This window comes from Oncorhynchus masou, chromosome 32 (genome assembly GCF_036934945.1).
Source record: "Oncorhynchus masou masou isolate Uvic2021 chromosome 32, UVic_Omas_1.1, whole genome shotgun sequence".
Taxonomy (NCBI): domain Eukaryota; kingdom Metazoa; phylum Chordata; class Actinopteri; order Salmoniformes; family Salmonidae; genus Oncorhynchus; species Oncorhynchus masou.
Genome location: NC_088243.1, coordinates 70,091,422 through 70,114,840, shown reverse-complemented (window position 1 = coordinate 70,114,840; position 23,419 = coordinate 70,091,422). Strand labels below are relative to the sequence as shown.

Here is a 23,419-nt window from a genome sequence, read left to right as displayed (position 1 = left end):
TTTGTTATTGACCAAATACTTATTTTCCACCATAATTTGCAAATAAATTAATTAAAAATCCTACAATTGGATTTTTCCCCCTCATTTTGTCTGTCATAGTTGAAGTGTACCTATGATGAAAATTACAGGCCTCTCATCTTTTTAAGTGGGAGAACTTGCACAATTGGTGGCTGACTAAATACTTTTTTGCCCCACTGTATATATTTTAAATGCAGGCTGTAACACGAAAGGTGGGAACAAATCAAAGGGTATGAATACTCTGAAGGCACTAGGTAATAGGGTGCCATTTGGGATGTATCCTAGACGACAGTCATGCCAATAGAGATTGTACAGTCATGATCCTGATCAAAGTCTGATCTGTGGGCCTGGACATTGCATTAGTTTTTATTTACTAACTCTATTTTATCAATGTACCAATCGGGCTTCAGGAAGAAGCATAGCACAATTACAGCCATGAAGGTTTTAAATGATATCACTGAAGCCATTGACAAAAAACAGCACTGTGTCTCACTTTTTATTGATCACTCGATACAGTTTGATACAGTTGATCATGCTATACTAAGGCAGAGATTGTCGAGTGTAGGTCTTTCAGAGCATGCAGTTGCATGGTTTGCTAACTATCTGTCTGATAGAACTGAGTGCACTCAAATTGATGGGTTTGTCTGTTAAATTGTCTGTCTTGAATGGTGTGCCCCAAGGCTCTGTACTTGGTCGTCTCTTATTCACTATTTATATAAATTTAGACAAAAATGTCCAAAATGCACAACCTCATTTTTATGCTGATGATACTGTTATTTACTGTTGTGCCTCGTCTCTTACAAAAGCTTTCCAGAATTTGCAAACTGCTTTTTATACTGCTCAACATACCTTGTGTCAATTGAGGCTTATCCTCAATACTGACAAAACTAATGGTGTTTTCTAATGCAAGAAATAGACCTCTGAACCTTTCATCTATTACTACCTGTCAGGGCAAGGAGATTGAGGTTGTAACCACGTAAATATCTTGGAATTTTAATTGATGACGGCCTCTCTTTTAAATTGCATATTCAACAACTTACAAAAAAATTGAAGCTGAAATTAGGATTTTATTTTAGGAATAAGGCCCGTTTTTCTTTTGAAGCCAGAAGGAGGCTAGTATCAGCTACATTTATGCCTTTACTAGACTATGGGGATATTTTATATATGAATGCTTCCGCTCAATGTTTGAGATCAATTGATACTCTTTACCATGGCACTTTGAGATTTATTTTAAACGGCAAAACCCTTACGCACCACTGCACTTTGTATACCAGGGTTGGCTGGCTTTCTCGAGTCACTCGTAGGCTCAGTCACTGGTATACTTTTATTTACAAAGCCACTGAGTTGACTACCTTTTTGTGAATTTTTATTGTTCAGAAATGTGGTGGGTTCTCTCTTCGTTCGCTGGCCTTTATCCTGCTAACTGTTCCAAATGTCCGAACTGAATTTGGTAAAGGCTTTTGTACTCTGCGCCATCGTCTTGGAACACCTTACGAAATACTTTTAAACTGGAAGAACTTGTCCCGATTGGTGTTTTTAAATCACTGATGAAGGATTTTGAGGCTGATTCCCTGACCTGTCAATTTTTTAAACTTGCTGTTTTATACTCTTGTGAATTCAATGGTTGTTACTAGATTACTTGTAGTTTGTCTGTCTATTTTTTGTTGTTGTAATGAATTGGTGCTGCCCATCTTGGCCAGGGCGCTCTTGAAAAATATATTTTAATCTCATTGAGCCCGTCCTGGTTAAATAAAGGTAAAAAAAAAAAAGAAGTGTGTAACATTGCCAGGGCTAGATTTACAACTGTTTGCAACACACACACACACAATGTCCTTGTCATAACAAGCGCAGTAAAAGGAAAGGAAACACCAGTGGGTAACGAAAGAAGAGGCAAAGTGCTACAAAACAGGAAAGCAACTATTTTAATTCTCGGCTCCAACTGAAGTTCAACAAGTTAACATCATCTCAACATTCTTCATCGGATTTAGACAGGCTTGGATGAGGGGAATACTAGTGCAACAAAAAAGGCACACAACCACATCTTTGGGGCAAAATTAACCAGAGGTCTTATGTATTGGTACGGAACAGAATAACAAGCCTGATAATAGAAACATCATCCTTGGTCAAACACAATGCATGTCACTGGTTTATTAAAAACTCAGGTTGTTCATTTACCTGCTCTGAAATGCAGAGGTCCAGAAATAAGTTTCCTTTCTGTCCAAGCTTTGGTCATAAAATAATTTGTGCTAGAATATGTAAATTATTATGCTTTCTATTATAAGGCCTGGGCAGTGTTCAGAATGACACACCGTAGCAACTGTTTGCAACGAAAAAAGGTTATTGTTCAGGCAGTACCTCCCCATTTCACTAAGTTTCAAAACGCCCTACCTACTGAACATGATTCAGGTAGTAAATGCCTTTAGAGTCCCTATAGCCTCCGTCTTAACAGAGCCATTTGTGATCCCCGACCGGAGTCTATACCGCTGTCTTCCGTTCCCTGAGAGGGGACTTAAACATTATATTTTCTCTAAAACATCAAAATCACATGTTTATGCAACTGCTCCAAATGCTGGTTGGTACGTGTCTTTGTAAAGTTAGTCCTAGTACAATAAAGGTACACTAAGAGAAGATTAGTGCAGGTGGTATAATAACATTTAAATTACAGGGATTTCACAAAAATAGGATATTTTCTAATTCTACAAATGTTTAACAATGGTTACTTATGAATAGCAATGCCTCAATTTGTATCTATGAACTTTCAATAAATTCTTTGCACAATTTCAAGTCCCTATTTATCCAAAATCAACATAATTAATTCTATACAAGAGAGTAATTCATTAGAAACATAGAAATATAATGCAACACAAAACAGTCTCATTCATATGAGCCTCTGGGAATAAAGAAACTGATGGTCTGTTATTAAGATGACCCATGTTACTTCACTCCGTGCAATTTACATCCACACACACCTGGTGCAATACCACTGATTATGTTGACAGGTTTTGGTGGTAAATGATTCCAGTCATTGTTGGTGTCAAAAAATAGCAACAGACGGTCAACTTTCAAAATTACTGTTGGGTGGGGTGATACTTCGGGTGGGACTCTGAACAGGGAATTTGCTGGGGGTAACGTCAAGGAAAGATACATTTTTTCCTTCCATTTCCAATCGGATGCCATAGAAGATTTGGGGATGAGGAGCCAACGTGTTGTGACGGGCTTGGGTGGGGGAGGGTGGGAAGGAATGGGTAGAGGCAGAAGCAGCTGGGATTGGTTAGATTATACAGACTGGTAGCCGGTGCGACTCTTCCTCCGGCCAATCAGGTAAGAGATAAGCACAAGGATGATTAGGAAGCAGAGGGCCACGCCCACAGCGATGGGCACCAGAAAGCTCAAATCAGAGTCCATGAAGCACTCCACGGCTGCCACAGAGAAGAGACAGAAGAAGGGTTAGCGACATTAGCATGCTAGCAATTAGTTAGCAGAAAACACATTTTAGTGAAGAGAGAAGAAACAGGATTTGGTTAAGCTCTTTACAGGCAACATGGATGACAAGGCTCGAAAAGCAGCAAGACATCAGATCAGAACCCAGACATTCATCTACAACATGGGGGCGGTTCTGTCAGAGCATATTCGGTGATGGCGGATCTACAACAACACTGGGGATTCTGTCAGAACATGGGCAGTGACAGCAGTTAGGAAAATATTTGGCCATCATCTGCCAGCTATAGTCAACCATGTTATAAGTAAGGAATAACAGTCAGCCAATCAATTCTAAATATATCTACAAGAACTGTTACATGCCAAATGTTATCAATGGAGCCAAGCAATTTCTTTAACACAAACATCTTCTCCAACTCATTGTTTCATGGGAAAGAGCTTTGCTTCAGGTGAATTGTACATTAAGGTTAACTATGCACAGCACATATCAATTTGTAGTTAAATTAAAATCAACATGTATCCTGATGAGGAAAGATACAACCTCAGCATAGCCAGTGGGGTCATTTAGAAGTGCTCATAGCTAGAGCCTTGGTTTCTCTTTCTCCCAATAAAATATGCGATCAATACAATGAAGATCAGCACAGCCAGAGCAACCCCGAAGGCTATAGGAACGATCCAGCTCCCTTTCGTGTCGTCTCCGCAATCCTCCGCTGGGTGACAGTAAAGAAAGTGGGCATGAGGGACGTTGCAGGGTGGAAGAAAGGTAAAACATGAAAATAGTGAATGCATGGTCATACTAGGAGGCTTCTCAGTCAAGAATAGTTGGGAAAACAAAGAGCAATTTACTAAAATGACCAGGGACCAATAACGCTTATTTTCATAATTGTAAAATATAAAATAAATGTTCCACGCCATTGTTTTGGGGGACAATTTCCATTCCCATTTATTGCAGCTCAAAGCCTATTGAAAAGGAATTCAAAAATGAACATTTGTTTGGAGTTACACAGAAGAAAATACAATGCATCTTACATTTGGAGGATGGGCCTCTCCTGAAATAGGGATTTCCCTTTTCTTAACATGATGCATTTTTGAATTCATAAAATAGGAGATATTTAGACTAGTGGAGAATCCATTAACTGTAAAGATATCAAACCTGAATGAATCTCAAATGGACAAGCTTCATTGAGTAAGGCACAAATTTGTCACAATCATAACATTGTCAAGTGAATGAAACTTGAGAGTAGTAAATGTTAAGATTCCAAAGGGTATTTTAGAATTGACTTTATACAGGGTCTGAGAAGAAAATTTTAGAATCATAGTAACAAACAGGATTTGTAGAAAAGCAGTCACTTTTCCAAGACACATCACACCAGACTGTAATGCAATAAACAAAAATAATATTTGATAAGGAATAAATGAATCATTCACATAATCTGAAGAAAAAATTGTTGAATCAAAAGCAACTAAAGGCAGCAATCAAATGTATTCATGCCTCATGCTGACCACCGCACTACAACATAATACCCATTGTATCCCATCCTAACAGTACAAAAATATACACATCCTGTGGACAATGACCTTTACTACCACTCTCTGTCGATAGGTACAACTGGGCAGGGTTGGGGTTAATTCCATTTAATTTTAGTCAATTCAGGAAGTAAACAAAAATTCACATTCAAATGTTCCTCACTGAAGAGCAGAGAGTACAATTGGAGTTAGAAATCAATTTAATGAAATTGACTTGATTGTAAAAATGGAATTGACCCCAGCTCTGTTTACAAGTTCCCCTTACTAACTGGCAGCTTTCTGGCGTAACACTGGAGCAAAGACTATACACAGGTGTAATATTGCAGCATGCATTTTAAACTTACGTCAAACTTACTGAACAATTTAATGCATTTATATGTACAAAATAATCACCATCTGCGAAAAACACATTTGAATGGCAGCAAATAAGTCAACTACAGCTATCCCTTTTTGAAACCTAATGCCAACATGTCATGACGGGAGAGGGGGTTTGGTTTCAATTCTCCTTTCAGGTTCATCTTTTACATCCTCATGGACTTTTCAGAGTTAAAGTAACACTTCAAGGTAGATTTCACACCTCACAAAATGAGCAAGTCAAAGGGTTAACACATAATTCTGAGACAAACAGACATTAGTGGCAAACATTATGTCAACTAGTGCCATGTGTGAACATATAGGGACAGATCCCTTGTTTGGTAACGTCAACTTGGAGAAGGCACTACATGCCAATAACATCACTGTTTTTTAATGTGGCCACACAGATTTCAGTCGTAATGTCTTCCCTTTCCAGATTCAAACTACTGTGACTAGTGGATTATCAGTAAGGTGAGAGAGGAGAGCGAAGCAGCAGACCTTTGTCCTGGTTAGTTAGTAAGGAGTTCCTGAGACAAATCAACAAAGCTACTCAATGTCGTCTCATTGAGCTGCGAGGCAAATTCTAAAATGTTCAAGTTGTCAAAATGTTGCGCTGCTACAATAAAGTGTGAGGATGAATGAAATCACAAAAGAAAGGTTAAACTAAAATGTACACAGACATTAAATAAAAACATATGAAACAAAAAAGGTGAGGGAGAGGGAGGGAGCATGATTCACAGTGACAAGGGCACAACACCCAATTGTCACAACTCCTCGTGAAAATGTGCAAACAGTAGCACAAGTACTCTGTACTCTGACCGGAGTTTCTATAAAATGTTCTACTTGATCAAAAGAGAGCCTACACTGAACAAGAATCTGGAAAGTGGTGCAAGGAAATGGAGTGTCCTAAGAAACAATCACTTTCAGATATGCTGCAATAAATAAGGCCTTCTATACTGTACAGAGGCAGAGAATCCTGCACTGCTCCTTTCAACAAAGGGGGGGGGAGACACAGACAAAGCAAATCAAACAAAAAGGGAAATTACACAAAGAACATGGGTGGTCCAACCTGGTCCTGGAGAGCGTTTTGAGTATTCAGAATTACCTGAACAAAGCTACTCAAGTCTAAACCTAAGCGAAGCTAGCCTAATCTCAAGTCTAAAAGCAGCTCTTAAGAGTGGCTGAAGTAAAGAGACTATAGTCTGACTATTCCAGTTTGTGAGTCAGTGATTAATGGAAAGATTACACAGCCAATCCAGGATCAGGTTTTGGGACCCCCCCAGACACATAAGGATCAAACTGTGTTCTGGATTCATGATCACAGAGCTTTTTAGAGGGTTTGATATCCCACATAGGTCTTCCTTCGACCAATCACGTAAGCAATCACTACAATGAGAATCAAGATGGCCAGGGCGGCACCAACAATGACTGGGATTAAGATGCTGGTGTCATCCAGTGAACATTCATGGGCTGCAGACGAGAGAGAGAATCAATGAGCATGACTCGGAAAATCTCATCTTCTCATGCTCATTTGGTTGTCAATCAGTTTAAGCAGGGGCAGAAACATGGCATAGTATAAAATACATATGAACATTCGAGTCATTTAGCAGACGATCTTATCCAGAGCAACTTAAACGAGCAATTAGGGTTAAGTGCCTTACTCAAGGGCACAGATATTGTTTACTTAGTTGGCTCGGGGATTCGAACCAGGAACCTTTCGGTTACCCACGAAATTAACTGCTAGGATACCTGCTGCTCTAAATACTTTGCTGTTTCTCATCAAACTGGACAGTTGACCTATTCTACTGATACCAAGAGTGGTTATTATGGCCTATGCCTCAGTTTCAAGCATATTTGCTGCATTTGGCTCTAGTAACCCTAGTAAACTGTAGCATATGGCTAACACAAAACAAAGGTATTGATAACAATTCACCATCTCAGAGTCACCTACCTGTAGCAAATTCCCCTTTTTCAACCCCAAAGGGCTGGACGCGAAGCTTGAACGTGTAGAGAGTGAGCGTTTCGGTGACAGTTAATGTCTGCTCCTTGTTGCACATGTAGGAGCTGCCTACCGCCGCCACCCAAATGGACATGTTGGTATTGGCTGCAACAACAGCCACCCCTGGACGTAACACACAGAGTGAGCAAAGATAGTAGAGGTTTTAATATGCATTGTATATACTGTGTATGTATGTAATGTATAGTGTTTATTTCTTATAAAGCCGCACGGTGTCCAAGACAACTTTCCCCTTGGGGACAATAAAGTTGATCCTATACTATCGTCCAAATAGAGACTTGGTTTACTACGCTAGTGCTTTCTGAAAAGGTTTGTAGTGCTAGGTTGCCTACCAGTGGCTGGTTTCACTGTGACGTTCAGAGCGTGCAGGTGGAACTTCTTGCTGTCCTGTAACGAGCAAGGAAACCCCTTGAACAGGAGACAAACAGACCTTATGCTGCATCCTACCGCCTTAGTCCAGCTGTCTACAAGTTAAATGCAGACAACCAGGATAATAACGGCCTTGGTTTCAGATATTTGGCCTCGTCAACTTACGTTGCTGAAAGTGAACATGATGTTGATTGTGTCCGATGTCAGTATGAGGATGCTGCTGTTGACCCCACAAGCCCCGCCCACTTCAGTCGCACTGGGCACCAGGTTGATGGTCTCCACTTTCTAATAAAGGGGAAAGGGAGGGTGCGATACCTAGTCAGTTGTACAACAACGCATTCAACTGAAAACACAGGTTGATAAACAACAAGAACATTAACATACTAGTAACAACAACCTATCTTCATAGACAAGTCAAGTTCTCTGCGACAAACATGTCTGAACCCTTTTTACTGAACAGGCAATTACACGATAACATCAAAAGAGCCCATTTTAAAATGGCTATACATACGTCTCCTTGCTTGAAGCCGATCCGCAGGCCGAAGGTGGCCATTAAGCAGGCTGTACTGTTGAAGTCGGGTGCGATGCTGTAATTTCCAGTGGTGGGTGTGGGCAGTGTAGGGGTAGGGGTAGAAGTGGGGGCAGCTGTGGTGGTAACGGTCGTGGTGGGCGCCACAGTGGTGGAGGTTAGGTCAGCAGTGCATACAGTGTCTGTGTAAGAAGGACAGAGAAAGACTTTTCAGAGAACCAACAGGGTTGGGATCAATTCAGTAAGTAAACTGATATTCAGTTCACTTCTTGAATTGATTGTATTGAAATGGAAGAGACTTCAAACCTGGAGAACAGACACAGTAATAGTGTTTGACATAATGCACAATAAATCAGATCATTTTGTCACAGTTGATCCCACAATGGCCTGATGCTTGTTCTCGTACAACCTACCGGTGTCACTTTTGCTGCCGTTTGTGACAAACGCCTGTAAAGTAACATCATACAGTGTCTGAGTGACAGACTCTACTCTCTGGACATTTTCGCTCTTGCAAGAGTAGTAGGTATCCACACCCACGTTGGTGATCCTTGGCTTTGCTGTCACAGACTTGGTTTCTAAACCCAAGAGAGATTCAGTCAAATATCAGTATGCGTCATATCAACTACAGTACCGAATTGGTATATCATGAATGAACAGTATCATGACAAGGCTGTGTAGTTACTAGTTACCGTTTGACGTGGAGTTGGTGAAGACGCTCGAGTCTTTGAGGTTGTAGGTGAAGACAATGGAATCTACTTGGTACGTTTTGTTGTCCTTAGTGAATTCAACCGCCCAGCTGTGCCCGTCTCCAAAACCAAGTTTCAACGTTGATGTTGTGTTATTGCAGATGCTCCCTTCTGTTGTCACATTTTCAGGCAGTACAAAAAGAACCGTTTCACTCTGAAAGGGGACGAAAATATTGGACAGTCATTAAGAAAGTGACAAGAGGGGAATCCCATTCCTGTCAAGTACTTTCTCAGGAACAGGGCTATTTCAGATGCTTAGGTCATGAGAAAATAGTATTGTTGACATAACAGTGTGTCGGTTCTTATGATGGATTAGGAGGAAAAAAAGGAACAAAATAAAATATTTTATATCCTGGGAAATATCTAGGACTATAAATCAGACTGAGATGGGAGTTATTAAAGAGAAGAACATTTTTTTGTTTGTTTTATATATAAGGGCTATAACTTTGATGAACCTTGGTGAAATAGACAAGCCATGACAATTACAGGATACAGTTGTGGCCCAAAATAATGGCACCCTTGCACTTTTTTCAAGTAACTCACAATGTCCCACCAAAATAAGTTGAAATTGACTAAAGTATTTGGACTCCACAATTCTTTATTTCACTGTTAGTACAGAACCTTTATTTTTTATTCAGAACTTAATATAGCCATTTAAAATAAACAGAAATGGCATTGACAAAATGATCCACACCCGAGACTTAATATTTGGTCAAAATAACCGCAATCAAGCACATCCTATAGCCATCGATGAGCTTCCTGAACCTCTGCACTGGAAGTTTGGCCCACTCCTCATGTAAACAGTTCCAGTTGTCCCAGATTAGGAGGGTGCTTTCGACCAACTGCTGTTTTCAGATCTCTCCACAGGTTTTCAATGGGATTTAGATCTGGGCTCATTGCTGGCCACTTCAGAACAGTCCAGCGTTTTGTCTTGAACCATTCCTGGGTGCTTGGGGTCATTGTCCTGCTGGAAGAACCATGATATTCGATGGAGACCCAGTTTTTCGACACCGGGTCCGACATTGCGCTCTAAAAGGCCTTGGTATTGTCCTGATTTCATGATGCCATGCATACGTTTAAGACACCCAGTGCCAGAGGCAACCACAAATCATCACTGAACCTCCATGTTTGACTGTAGGGAAGGTGTTCTTTTCTTTAAAGGCTTAATTTTGTTTTCTGTAAACAGAGATGGTGTGTTTTACCAAAAAGCTCTAAGTTGGTCTCATCTCATTCTCCCAGGCAGATTTTGGCATGTTCAGGTGTGTTTTGGCAAATTGCAGTCAGGCCGCTTTCGTAAGTATTCACCCCCTTTGGCATTTTTCCTAATTTGTTGTTTTACAACCTGGAATTAAAATAGATTTTTGGGGGTTGGATCATTGGATTTACACAACATACCTACCACTTTGAAGATGCAAATTATTTTTTCTTGTCTCTATAAGCTTGGCACATCTAGCCACTGTGATTTTTGACCATTCTTCAAGACAAAACTGCTCCAGCTCCTTCATGTTGGATGGGTTCTGCTGGTGTACAGCAATCTTTAAGTCATTCCACAGATTCTAAATTGGATTGAGGTCTGGGCTTTGACTAGGCCATTCCAAGACATTTAAATGTTTCCCCTTAAACCACTCGAGTGTTGCTTTAGCAGTATCCTTAGGGTCATTGTCCTGCTGGAAGGCGAACCTCAGTCCCGGTCTCAAATCTCTGGTAGACAAAACCGGTTTCCCTCAAGAATTTCCCTGTATTTAGCGCCAACCATCATTCCTTCAATTCCGACCAGTTTTCCAGTCCCTGCCGATGAAATACATCCCCACAGCATGATGCTGCCACCACCATGCTTCACTGTGGGGATGGTGTTATTGGGGTAATGTGAGGTGTTGAGTTTGCACCAGACAAAGTGTTTTCCTCATTGGCCAAAAAGCTCCATTTTAGTCTCATCTGACCTGAGCACTTTCTTCCATATGGTTAGGGAGTCTGTCCCTCATGCCATTTGGTGAACACCAAACATGTTTGCTTATTTTTTTTAAAGCAATGGCTTTTTTTTCTGGCCACTTCTGTAAAGCCCAGCTCTGTGGAGTGTACGGCTTAAAGTGGTCCTATGGACAGATACTCCAATAACCCTGAAGGAGCTGCAAAGCTCCACAGCGGACATCTTAGGTCTCTGTTGTCTCTCTGATTAAAGCCTTGCCTGGTCCGTGAGATTTGGCGGGCGGCCCGCTCGTCAGGTTTGTTGTGGTACTATATTCTTTCCATTTTTAACATTTTTTAATAATGGATTTAATGGTGCTCTGTGGGATGTTCAAAATTAATTATATTTTTTTTACAACTCAACCCTGATCTGTACTTCTCCACAACTTTGTCCCTAACCTGTTTGGAGAGCTCCTTGGTCTTCATATTGCCGCTTGCTTGGTGGTGCCCCTTGCTTAGTGGTGTTGCAGACTCTGGGGCTGTCAGAACATGTGTACAGTTGAAGTCGCAAGTTTACATACACCTTAGCCAAATACATTTAAACTCAGTTTCACAATTCCTGACATTTAATCCCAGTAAAAATTCCCTGTCTTAGGTCAGTTAGGATCACTACTTTATTTTAAGAATGTGAAATGTAGGAATAATAGTATAGATAATTTTTTATTTCAGCTTTTATTTCTTTCATCACAATCCCAGTGGGTCAGAAGTTTACATACACTCAATTAGTATTTGGTAGCATTGCCTTTAAATTGTTTAACTTGGGTCAAACACGTCAGGTCGCCTTCCACAAGCTTCCCACAATAAGTTGGGTGAATTTTGGCCTATTCTTCCGGACAGAGCTGGTGTAATTGAGTCAGGTTTGTTGGCCTCCTTGCTTGCACACGCTTTTCCAGTTCTGCCCACAAACTCTCTATAGAATTGTTGTCAGGGCTTTGTGACGGCAACTCAAATACCTTGACTTTGTTGTCCTTAAGCCATTTTGCCACACATTTGGAAGTATGCTTGGGAACATTGTCCATTTGGAAGACCCCTTTGCGACCAAGCTTTAACTTCCTGACTGATGTCTTGAGATGTTGCTTCAATATATCCTCATCATTTTCCTCATTCATGATGCCATCTATTTTGTGAAGTGCACCAGTCCCTCCTGCAGCAAAGCACCCCCACAACATGATGCTGCCACCGCCGTGCTTCAGTGTTGGGATGGTGTTCTTCGGCTTGCAAGCCTTCCCCTTTTTCCTCCAAACATAATGATGGTCATTATGGCCAAACAGTTCTATTTTTGTTTCATCAGACCAGAGGACATTTCTCCAAAAAGTACGATCTTTGTCCCCAAGTGCAGTTGCAAACCGTAGTCTGGCTTTTTCATGGTGGTTTTGGAGCAGTGGCTTCTTCCTTGATTAGTGGCCTTTCAGGTTATGTCGATATAGGACTTGTTTTACCAGCATCTTCACAAGGTCCTTTGCTGTTGTTCTGGGATTGATTTACACTGGAAATTGCTCCCAAGGAAGAACCAGACTTGTGGAGGGCTACAATTATTTTCTGAGATCTTGGCTGATTTCTTTTGATTTTCCCATGATGTCAAGCAAAGAGGTACTGAGTTTGAAGGTAGGCCTTGAATTACATCCACAGGTACACCTCCAATTGACTCAAATTATGTCAATTAGCCTATCAGAAGTTTCTAAAGCCATGACATCATTTTCTGGAATTTTCCAAGCTGTTTAAAAAGGCACAGTCAACTTAGTGTATGTACTCTTCTGACCAACTGGAATTGTGATACAGTGAATTGTAAGTGAAATAATCTGTCTGTAAACAATTGTTGGAAAAATGACTTGTGTCATGCAAAGTAGATGTCCTAACAGACTTGCCAAAGCTATATTTTGTTAAATTTGTGGAGTGGTTGAAAAACGAGTTTTAATGACTCCAACCTAAGTGTATGTAAACTTCCGACTTCAACTGTATATATACCGAGATGTGACACTTAAATAAAGTCCACCTGTGTGCAATCTAACTAATTATGTGACTTCTGATGGGAATTGGTTGCACCAAATCTTATTTAGGGGCTTCATAGCAAAGGGGGGTGAATACATATGCATGTAGCAATTTTCTGTAATTTTTTTCATTTCACCAATTGGGACCATTTTGTTTAGGTCCATTACATGAAATCCAAATAAAAATCCATTTAAATTACAGGTTGTAATGCAACAAAATAGGAAAAATGCCAAGGGGGATGAATACTTTATTTGGCACTGTATGTCTTTCTCTCAGCAGTTGGGTCCTCTTGGGTCTACTACCATATAAATCCCTTAAGGGCCCCCTTAGTGGCCAAGTCCAGGAAGGTTGGCTACAGTGGCATCGGCTTCAAACTTCTTGTTAACATTACATACAGTGGAAATATGAACATCAAGGTCTCTGGAGATTGTCCATGCCTGGCTACAATCTTGTATCTGACCTCAAATAATTTTCTGGTTTTCTTTCTTTCCCCTATGCTCATTGCGGTACACAGTGACACGAAATAGGAGAATGAGTCCTTTTCTCTATTCAAACTGGTTGAATTAGTAATTTTTTTATATAGTAGACACCTGCAACTCACCACAGGCGAGTTCAATTCCAAAGTAAAGGAGAATCACCTGCTTGAAATTAATTATTTGTAACTACTTCTAGAAGGTGCCAATAATATTGTCCGGGCCATTTTATGATTTCTTTGTTGAATAAGTTAACATTTAGTAAATTATTCAGATTTCTTTTTTTTCCAACTGCAAACCAAATACATTAATATGTGGATACCAAAATATGTATTACTTTCAAGACGTTTCAGCAAGAAATGGTTCATTACTTGAAAAAAGTGCAAAAGGGTGTCAATATTTTGGCTCACAACTATTTAGTCAACAGGGGGAAAAAACTAAACAGAAAATGGATGAACAGAAGACATCTCAGCATCTGGGCTACACCCCTATACCCAGAGTCAATATTCATGTAGTCAGTTTATTTGTGTGGCTGTTCTTAGCTCGCTTAATGTTCTGTTTGGTAGCCAACTAGCACTCACGTGGCTGCAAGTAATGCTTAAGTTGTAAAAAGTGTATTGATATAAGTAGGACAGATGATGACTGAGAAAAAAAAAACATATCGGAGTTGTCTTTCGATGGCTATGCATATTCATGGCATGAGGCTAGTAGCATAGCATCCCTCTCCCTTGATACCTGTACTGTTTTAGGAGTTCTCTAAAGGCTTAGATGTACTAGCCTGCAAATTAAAAACCATTTAAATAGGAGTAAATATACAGATTACGCACCTTATTTACACCAACTTCATAGGTGACGGAGAAGTTGACCATCAAATTGGCGTAGAGGCATAATTTATTCTCTGTGTTGTTGACTGACACCTCAGTCGCATGTGACAGGTGGAGTTCTGAAATAGAAATAAAGTCTTGCATTTTATAATGAGAAGACAAAAAAAACACGAGGCAGATGTGTAAATAAATCCCTTTTCAATAAATTCAAGGTAAACGCACATCCTACCAGCATAGGTAGGCTAGTCGAACATGCGTTTTGGATATTCTCTACTTCCCTTATACAAGTAGCCTAATGGCCTCAAATCACTGTAAAAGTCAGAGTGGGGAACACGACATGGGCTAACGATTTCCTAACCTTCATTTTTAAACTGTTGAATAAACCATTCATCAGCAGATTACTCTCACATGGGACTAAATGGTAGGTCACGGTTAGGCTTGACCTGGAGTGACAAGGACCACGTCACCCCGAGTGACCTGATATCAGAGGCACTAGCTTGCAAAAGAGGACTCTGGGGGCCATTTCTCAGGCCAAATGAACACATTGATGTATATATAAACTGTATGCATATGGGGGGGGGGGAATCAGAGATTTACTACTGAAAACAAAACTAGGATTCTGACTGTATTGAATATTAAAAGTGAATCATGGCAGACAAGTGATTGCTGTAGCAGCTGCTGTCTATCTAACTGGGAGGGTCTAAGACACAGTTCCCCAACTGCTTTTATTTGGCCCCCAAAAATTAATGAAAAATAAATATATATTTTTTTATATATATTTTTTTTATTGTTGGACATAAGACTAAAAACACCAGGAAATCCGCTCCAAGTGATTTTCATTTTTAAAATCTGTTACCAAGTATAATAGAGAGTTGTGATCATAATACAAAATAATATTTAATTGGATTTATATAGTGCTTTTCCACCAATTGGGGTACTCAAAGCACTTTACAGAGTAGGGGGAAACTCACCTTACCCCCTATCAATGTGTAGCACCCACCTCAGTGCTGCACAGTAACCATTTTTGTGCCAGAACGCTCACCACACATCAGCTATCAAAACAAATTGTATTTGTCACATGCACCGAATACCTTAGTGAAATGCTTACTTACAAGCCGTTAACAAACAATGCAGTTAAGAAAAATAAGTTAAAGAAAGTATTTACTAAAATAAAATACATGTAAAAAAAATACATATAAAAATAAATAATTAAAGCACAACAATAAAGTAATGAGGCTATATACAGGGGGTACCGGTACAGAGTCAATGTGCGGGGGCACAAGTTAGTTGAGGTATTATGTACATGTAGGTACAGTGACTATGCATAGATAATAAACAGTAGCAGCAGCGTAAAAATGGAGGTGAGGGTCAATGAAAATAGTCCGGGTAGCCATTTGAATAGCTGTTCAGGAGTTGTCTTGGGGGTAGAAGCTGTTAAGAAGCCTTTGGGATCTAGACATGGTGCGCCAGTAACGCTTGCCGTGCGGTAGCAGAGAGAACAGTCTATGACTAGGGTGGTTGGAGTCTGACATTTTTTAGGGCCTTCATCTGACAACGCCTGGTATAGAGGTCTTGGATGGCAGGAATCTTGGCCACAGTAATGTACTGGTGCATACGCACTACCCTCTGTAGTGCCTTGCGGTCGGAGGCCGAGCAGTTGCGATACCAGGCAGTGATGCAACCAGTCAGGATGCTCTCGATGGTGCAGCTGTAGAAAGTTGAGGATGTGAGGACCCATGCCAAATATTTTCAGTCTCCTGAAGGGGAATAGGTGTTGTTGTGCCCTCTTCACAACTGTCTTGGTGTGTTCGGACCATAATAGTTAGTTGGTCGTGTGGACACCAATGAACTTGAAGCTCTCAACCTGCTCCAAAACAACCCCTTTGATGAGAATGTAGATTCCTGTAGTCCACGATCATATATCCTTTGTCTTGATCACATTGAGGGAGAAGTTGTTATCCTGGGCACCACACTGCAGGTCTCTGACCTCCTCCCAAAAGACTGTCATCTTTGTTAGTGATCAGGCCTACCACTGGTTGTGTCATCAGCAAACTTAATGATGGTGTTGGAGCCAGACCACTGGTTGTGTCATCAGCAAACTTAATGGTGTTGGAGTCGTGCCTGGCCGTGCAGTCATGAGTGAACAGGGAGTATAGGAGGGGACTGAGCCCGCACCCCTGAGGGGCCCCTGTGTTGAGGATCAGGGTGGCAGGTGTTGTTACCTACCCTTACCACCTGGGGGCAGCCCGTCAGGAAATCCAGGCTCCAGTTGCAGAGGGAGGTGTTTTGTCCCCGGGTCCTTAGCTTAGTGATGAGCTTTGAGGGCACTATGGTGTTGAACGCTGAGATGTAATCAATGAATAGAATTCTCACATAGGTGTTCCTTTGGTTCGGGTGGGAAAGGACAGTGTGGAGTGCAATAGAGATGGCATCATCTGTGGATCTGTTGGGGCGGTATGCAAATTGGAGTGGGTCTAGGGTTTCTGGGATGATGGTGCTGATGTGAGCCATGACCAGTCTTTCAAAGCACTTCATGCCTACAGACGTGAGTGCTACGGGTCAGTAGTCATTTAGGCTGGTTACCTTGGTGTTCTTGGACACAGAGACCATGGTGGTCTGCAGGGGCGGACTGAAACAACAATTCAGGCCAGGAATTTGACTCCATCCCAGGACACCCTGTTCACGCTAACCACCAGATGGCTACTTTTGTAGGCTAACCCTATTTGTTAAAGTAACGGGTACCAAACGAGTTATACATTTGGCCACTATGTTCATTGGGGAAGAAAGTTATCCACATTACAAAATACAAACATTTGGGACTGACCAACAAGTAGCCTATCTGAACACAGAGTAAGGTAAACTATGGTTATGGGTCCACCATCAATCTCACTAGGAATACACCAACCATAGCACATACAAATGTACAAGGCTAGACACAAAACAATTAGCCTACACTTTTTTTTAAAAGAGAATGAGATATACAAAGTTAGCTCAAATGATTATCTCTATATTCAAGCATTAAGCATATCAAAAAAACTTCACACACACATTCACTGAACCTAAGCTACAACAATGTAAGTAAGTATAATACAAAAGTCAAAAAAGCACTCTTCAAAAAAATGTAGATTACAATGTTCACTCACTGGTGCCCATAATGCAAACAGCACAAAAATAAACACATCTAAACACTGAGGCAATGAAATTGAACATTGGCTACATAACTGCAAGTATAATACGAAAGTCCAAAAAAACATGCCTCTGTACAAAAGCTTTAACTCACAGCAAATTGTCTTTCACCCATGTCAGCCTGTAATTACCACTAGTAAACCAGCAGGTGGCACAGTAACTCACTGGCATCTTGTCAATGTCGTCATCTATGTCAAGTCCCATAAGAATCTCACTTCTCGGTTGCCATCAAAAGGAACGTGTCAAGGTTCTCGAGTGAGGGAGGTTCTTAGGCGGTTCTTCATGAATTTCAGGGTGGAGAAGGTCCTCTCACAAGCCACTTGAGTGATGGATAGGGTGAGGAGGAACTTGTAGCCCAAACCAATGATGTGAAACACTTCCTTGAGCAGATTGTACTGAGACAGGAGAAGATTGCAGCACATCGGGCAGTTTTTACACGTAGAACTACTTCTGCTCACCAACTCCACACTTTCATCGGGATCCTCAAAGCCTTCCCATGATTCATCACTGGCGGCGGCAGCCCCGGTGTTGTACTCCTCCAATGCTGACTGTTTCAGTCTTTCCCACTGTTGTGCAAGGCTGATCAGTTCAGCCTGCAATGCCTCAACAGTGGCATGGTCATCAAATTCCAGTAAGCATTCGCTGAGCTCCTTCATGGCTGTCTTTGGAAGGCCCTTTTCTCTGATCTCAGGAAAATGCTTCGGATTCATGCAGGAGACATCTGCACACAGCACTGTGTTTACTGCATAATGGCGGTGAATACTTTCAACAAGTGTCCAGTACCACATTGTGGATCTTGATTTTGTAATCCATGTCAGCATAAGCAATGGACTTATCTTCTGCCAACTCACCTGGTTCTCTTCATTTGTTTTGTTCTCTTCTCTGGGAGAGCAGTCTGAGCTTCAGCATCACAGTCCTGCTGCTCCTCCAGAATGCCATTGGCCCACCCAACAAAGTTGTCTGCTGCCCTCTTCACACCCACAAAGTCTCGGGCACACTTTCTCAGGTTATCCTCCATTCCCGTCACCAAGTGCTGTGCTGTTACGATATCCATGCCACTTGTTTGCAAGTATTTAGAGAGGGGGGGGACGTCTGCTCAAGAATCCTGAGAGAAACCTCAGCTGTAAGTATAGTTTCATACATTAGGAGAGCATCCTTGTATCCTTGGGCCTTGCATCGGATGGCAGGTTTTATGGTCGCATCATTTTCAATTCTTTCCATCGTGATGACCACATCCGTGTGAAGTGCATGGTCAGGCTTTGCAAAGCCTCCAAATACTTTCCTCAAGGCCTCAACTTTGACCCACCAGTGTTTCACCAATTGCATCAAGCCGTCTGCGTCTCCTGTCCTCACTGGTTTCCTCCCATAGCTTCATGCGCTTGTAGGAATCTTGCGCGAACACAGCATTGTCATTCAATAGTGAGAAAAGGGATTCACTTGCCAAACCCCAGTGGTGTCAGTTAGCACAAGGTTGATGACACCATATGTGTACTTGGTTAGGAGACTCTCCTGTTAGCAATGCAGAGAAGACCCTGTATTGTCCTGCATATTAGCTACTCCGCCTGTTGCATTACCAACACACTGTTTGATATCTTTGTCCATCTCTCAAGGGTCTTTTTCACAAGGTCCACAAAGTACTGTCCAGTTGATGACTCACGGTCAATGACCGCAATGAGTCTCTCGTGGACAACAGTGAAATATCGCAGAACTACTGCCCACTGTTCTTTGGATGTTAAATCCTGTGTTGTGTCCATTTGTACTGAGACCATCCCTGCCTTTCTCACTTCAACAGCAATTGTCTACTGAATCAACATTCTGACTTAAATTACTTTATTTGCTGTTGTTTTGGACATCATAGTTACCAAGAACCCTCTCCCTTTACTTTCCATCTGCTTCTTGCTCTTCTCAATGCAATCACTAACATGCTCAGGTAGGAAGAGATCATATTTGCTTAGCAACAATATAAGCTCAAGAAACTTGCCATGATTGACAGCCATGTTTTCCAAGTTATATGCAGCTTCGTGTCTGTGTCCTCTGTAGCTAAGCCCACATTTACCAATAATTTTAACTACCTCAATCACATGTTCCATGACCTGCCTCCTCTTTCTGACCTGTTTAAGTTGAACTGACATTTCCTTATCACTCAGAAGGGTACGGATGTCTGTTTTGCTGGCTCTGAGGAAAAAGGCTTCTGCACTTTCTCTATGGTTCTTGCTTCTCTCATGTTCCTGTACGCTCTAATGGGCATGTTTCAGGCCTACATGCCTCCTTTGACAAATGCACTGGCTGAAGGTTTTGCGAACGAAAGAGATATTGAGCAGGGACAAGGAGTGAGTTACTTCATTGTATGTTAGCCATTTTCTGTTTGTGCCATCTTTGGAGTGGAATACATTCGGAATGACTGAGGGGTTTGTTTTGGGTGGTACTGAAAAAAAAAAATCTAAATCCTTGGACTGAGGACGGGCAAAATAATCAAACGGATTTTCAGTGCTTTCACTGTCTTTCTGTTTTCCCTGTACTGGGCTCTGAACCTCTCTCTCTGCACATCTGGTTGCTCTGCAGAATGAGATTAACATTGTAAATAACCTAAACTTAAACTTGTATTACTTGTGCAGTCATCGATTGTATGCCCCCCGATTACAGTCCTACTGATAATCTCATAAATAAAGAACATATTAACCTAAAATCATAGCCTATATGTTTAGGTTTGTGCTCAGGTTGTACCTGAAGGTTCCTGCTCTGAGTCTGACTCTGAACTGACGCAGACGCCCTAGTGCTGCTGCTTTCCCTCGCTTATGTGGCATGAATCATGACTGAATGCTGGCATGTCCATAGTCTAGGTTTATTCTTTTTTACTAGTTGAAACATATTGCCTTCAATGTCATTATGATCACTGTTGCACTCATTGCCATGATATAATTCCTCCACGAAGACGTGCAAACTGTTTAGCCTACTGGCCGTTGTGTCACTATTATTAACTAGGCTACTTAGTTAACCATGCTGGGTGTCGTGTGGGTGTGTGTGTTTTAGCTAGTGTTTTTGACTCCCTTACTGGCAAACATGTTGCCTATTTTGCAGCGTCTGTGGCAAGGGCCTTTCTTTTTTTTATTCTCACTCTCTGCTCCACCTTTCCTTTTCTGGCCGTCCATTTCGCCATGTGACTTGTCGAAAATGTTGTCGGTAGAGAAGCAGGTTGACGATTGCTATGTGCGTCGCGGAGAGACCTGATGTCATTTTTGGCACGGGGACACTGCAGCGAGAGGGAGAGTCACGCCTGATGCGTGGATTCTCCGTCTACTCATTCCTGCTTGCTATATTGTCGCTTGTCAAGTTTACTATTCATGGCAGGACAAAACAACCCTCAGGCCACCGGGAACTGTCCCGGTGCACCAGCTGTTATTGACAAAGACACAGACCGACAACCTCGTCTTACCGATACATGGAAAATCCCGCCAGCTGTAAGTTATCCATGTCATCATTCAGCTACGACTCAGTGAAACATATTTGACAGTTTTTAATGTCTCGTTAGTAGGATAGTCTTAATAGGAGCTCATCCAGTTTGTTATCCAACGATTTCACGTTGGCTAATAGGACTGATGGTAGAGGCGGATTACCAACTCGCCATCAAATCCTTACAAGGGACCCTGACCTACGTTCCCGATATCTTGGCTCTTCTTCATGCAAATGATGGGGATTTGGGCCATGTCCAGTGTCTGAAGTAAATCTTTCTCAGCTGACTCTTTAAGAAAAAGTATTCATCCAGTACGGGGTGAGTAATCACTGTCCTGATATACAGAAGCTCTTTTCGGTCATAAGAGACGGTGGCAGAAACATTATGTACAATATAAGTTACAAATAACGCACACAAAAAAATAGCACAATTGGTTAGGAACCTGTAAAACAGCAGCCATCTACTCCGGCATAAGGTGGGACATGAGGTGTGATATGCCAATTAGGAATGAGGGGGATGATTAGGTGGCCATGATGGAATGTGGCCAAGTTGGGGCTTTACCCATGAGGGGGGTGAACACCCCTACTCTTACAATAAGTTTTATGGGATTTTGATTGACCAGTCAGGACACCCATTTTAACATCCCATATGAAAGACATCACCCTAAGCAGGGCAATGTCCCCAAATTTAATCAAGGTTTGAAATGATTATATTTTTTGTCAAATATGATCTGTTTAGCTTTCTTCCAGTCAATTTGTAGTCTAAACATATTTATTGTTCTGTTCCTCCCCCCGGACGGCTGGATCTAGTTGATCCCTTGTTTAAGATTTCACAGCAGTCAGCAGCCGTTTCACAATTGAACAATACTGTTGGGAAAGGGCAATCAAGAGATGCTTGGTCATGAGTTGCTAAAGATTGTACGCGAGCTAATGTTAAAAACCAACGACTGTTGGTGTCCATTACTTGGCGTTACAGGAAAGCAGGTTAGTTTGTATGGGGCTCTGTTGTAATGGACACCAATCTTTGGTATATCACTTTATCTGGCGTAAAATCTGTAGCTTGGTCATGAGACAACTTCCTGATCAACAAGCTTGCAAGGTAACGTTAGCTAAATAAGATACAACCTTAGAGGTGTGAATCCTTAATTTCCTTTAAACCAAGATTTTGGATTCACAACAGTAACTGGTTGCTAACTACGAAAATGTCATGCAACGACGTGACTAACGACGTTAGCAGATTAGTAACTAGCTAGATAAGTGTTCTGAGCCAAGTCATTTTATCACATGTTCCAAATAAATTGGGTGAATGGAACTGGTGGATTGTTGACAGGTTAAGGTTTGATACACAATAATGACGATATAAAGCCAAATATAATGTCTAAACATGACATTGGGTTATGGCCAAAGACACAGGAAAAACTAGTTATTTTCCCTGTCCATCCGGGAAGAAGTCCTATCTGCAACTGCTAAATAACACAACAGGCGCATTACCTAGCTAAATAAGCATGACAGGTCAGCAGTTCCATAAACTTCTGAGATTATGGACAGCAATTTTTTTGAAACAACGTTAAACTAAATTATAGTTAACGTTTGTTTGCTAACTACTGGCGTAGAAAATAAATAGCTATCAAGCTAACAATCTGGTAGAGGATAGGCCTGAAGTGACGGAGCACCGAAAGTTTCCTCTTTTGTGACCCACAATATTAGCTAACGGTGACACAAAGCAATATTAATTTCAATTGTCTAAACATACCATTTCCAAGAGCCAGGAAGAAAACCACAAACGCGCACCAAAACATGATAACTTGGTAGCCAAAACACTTCACCCGGAAACAACAGCGTTCGACTTCGGCTACCTTCCAAATGTGCAGCTCCCGAGCATCTACCGCAAAAGCACCAGGAAATTAAAGTCATATGACCTGCGGGCAGAGCTTCCTATATACCAAGCACGTATCGGAACTCCACAATACGTGTGCTTTGAATAAACTTAGTCGCTACTTCTCCCCCTGAATAAGTGACAAAATATGGATTTTGTAGAATCATGTTCCTGTTTATTTTGTGACACACATCACCCAAACAACCAATCAAAAGATACTATTTCCTCCCTTTTTTTGAGGGAACACATTTTACTATTTACATCGTATGACAATACGGACAAAGATGGTTTAGAAACTCTGATATGGATAACTTCTTGTAATAAAAAGGTGCAGCTGATATGTTGGTAACCCAATATTATATACTACATGCCAATACTATCTTACTATTGGGGGGGGGGGGGGGGGGGGTCTATGAAAATTGACAGATATGAAGGGGGGAAACAAAATAGAAACACTGACAATTATTTTAATCTGAAGCAGTAAAACAAACATTTATTCAGACAGGGCATAAAGTCCAGTCAAGCGTGATTTCTCAATAAACAGTTTCATCTGTTGAGATATCAAACAACTCCATCTATCCACAAACACATGGCCTTCCATAAGGCCTACAGAGAGGACTTACAAAGAATATAATGCTTGGAACATAAGAGATATCAT

General features: G+C 41.2%; 1 protein-coding gene across 3 annotated transcripts; it reads right to left on the bottom strand.

Annotated features, from left to right (window-relative positions):
* Positions 1–1,924: 1,924 nt before the first annotated feature.
* LOC135526535 (lysosome-associated membrane glycoprotein 2-like) lies at positions 1,925–23,383 on the bottom strand. 3 transcript variants are annotated; one of them, XM_064955002.1, is made up of 9 exons: positions 22,639–23,383; positions 14,253–14,368; positions 8,942–9,152; positions 8,666–8,827; positions 8,235–8,434; positions 7,889–8,008; positions 7,687–7,741; positions 7,289–7,459; positions 1,925–3,437 (listed from the first exon to the last, which is right to left on the bottom strand). In XM_064955002.1, exons 1-9 carry the CDS (start codon positions 22,682–22,684, stop codon positions 3,295–3,297), a joined length of 1,224 nt encoding a protein of 407 aa, XP_064811074.1. In that variant the 5' UTR covers positions 22,685–23,383; the 3' UTR covers positions 1,925–3,294. The 3 variants fall into 3 exon arrangements, with proteins under 3 accessions (XP_064811074.1, XP_064811073.1, XP_064811075.1); XM_064955001.1 differs by lacking the exon at positions 1,925–3,437 and adding an exon at positions 3,447–4,166; XM_064955003.1 differs by lacking the exon at positions 1,925–3,437 and adding an exon at positions 4,371–6,807 and having other exon boundaries at positions 22,639–22,912.
* Positions 23,384–23,419: the final 36 nt, after the last annotated feature.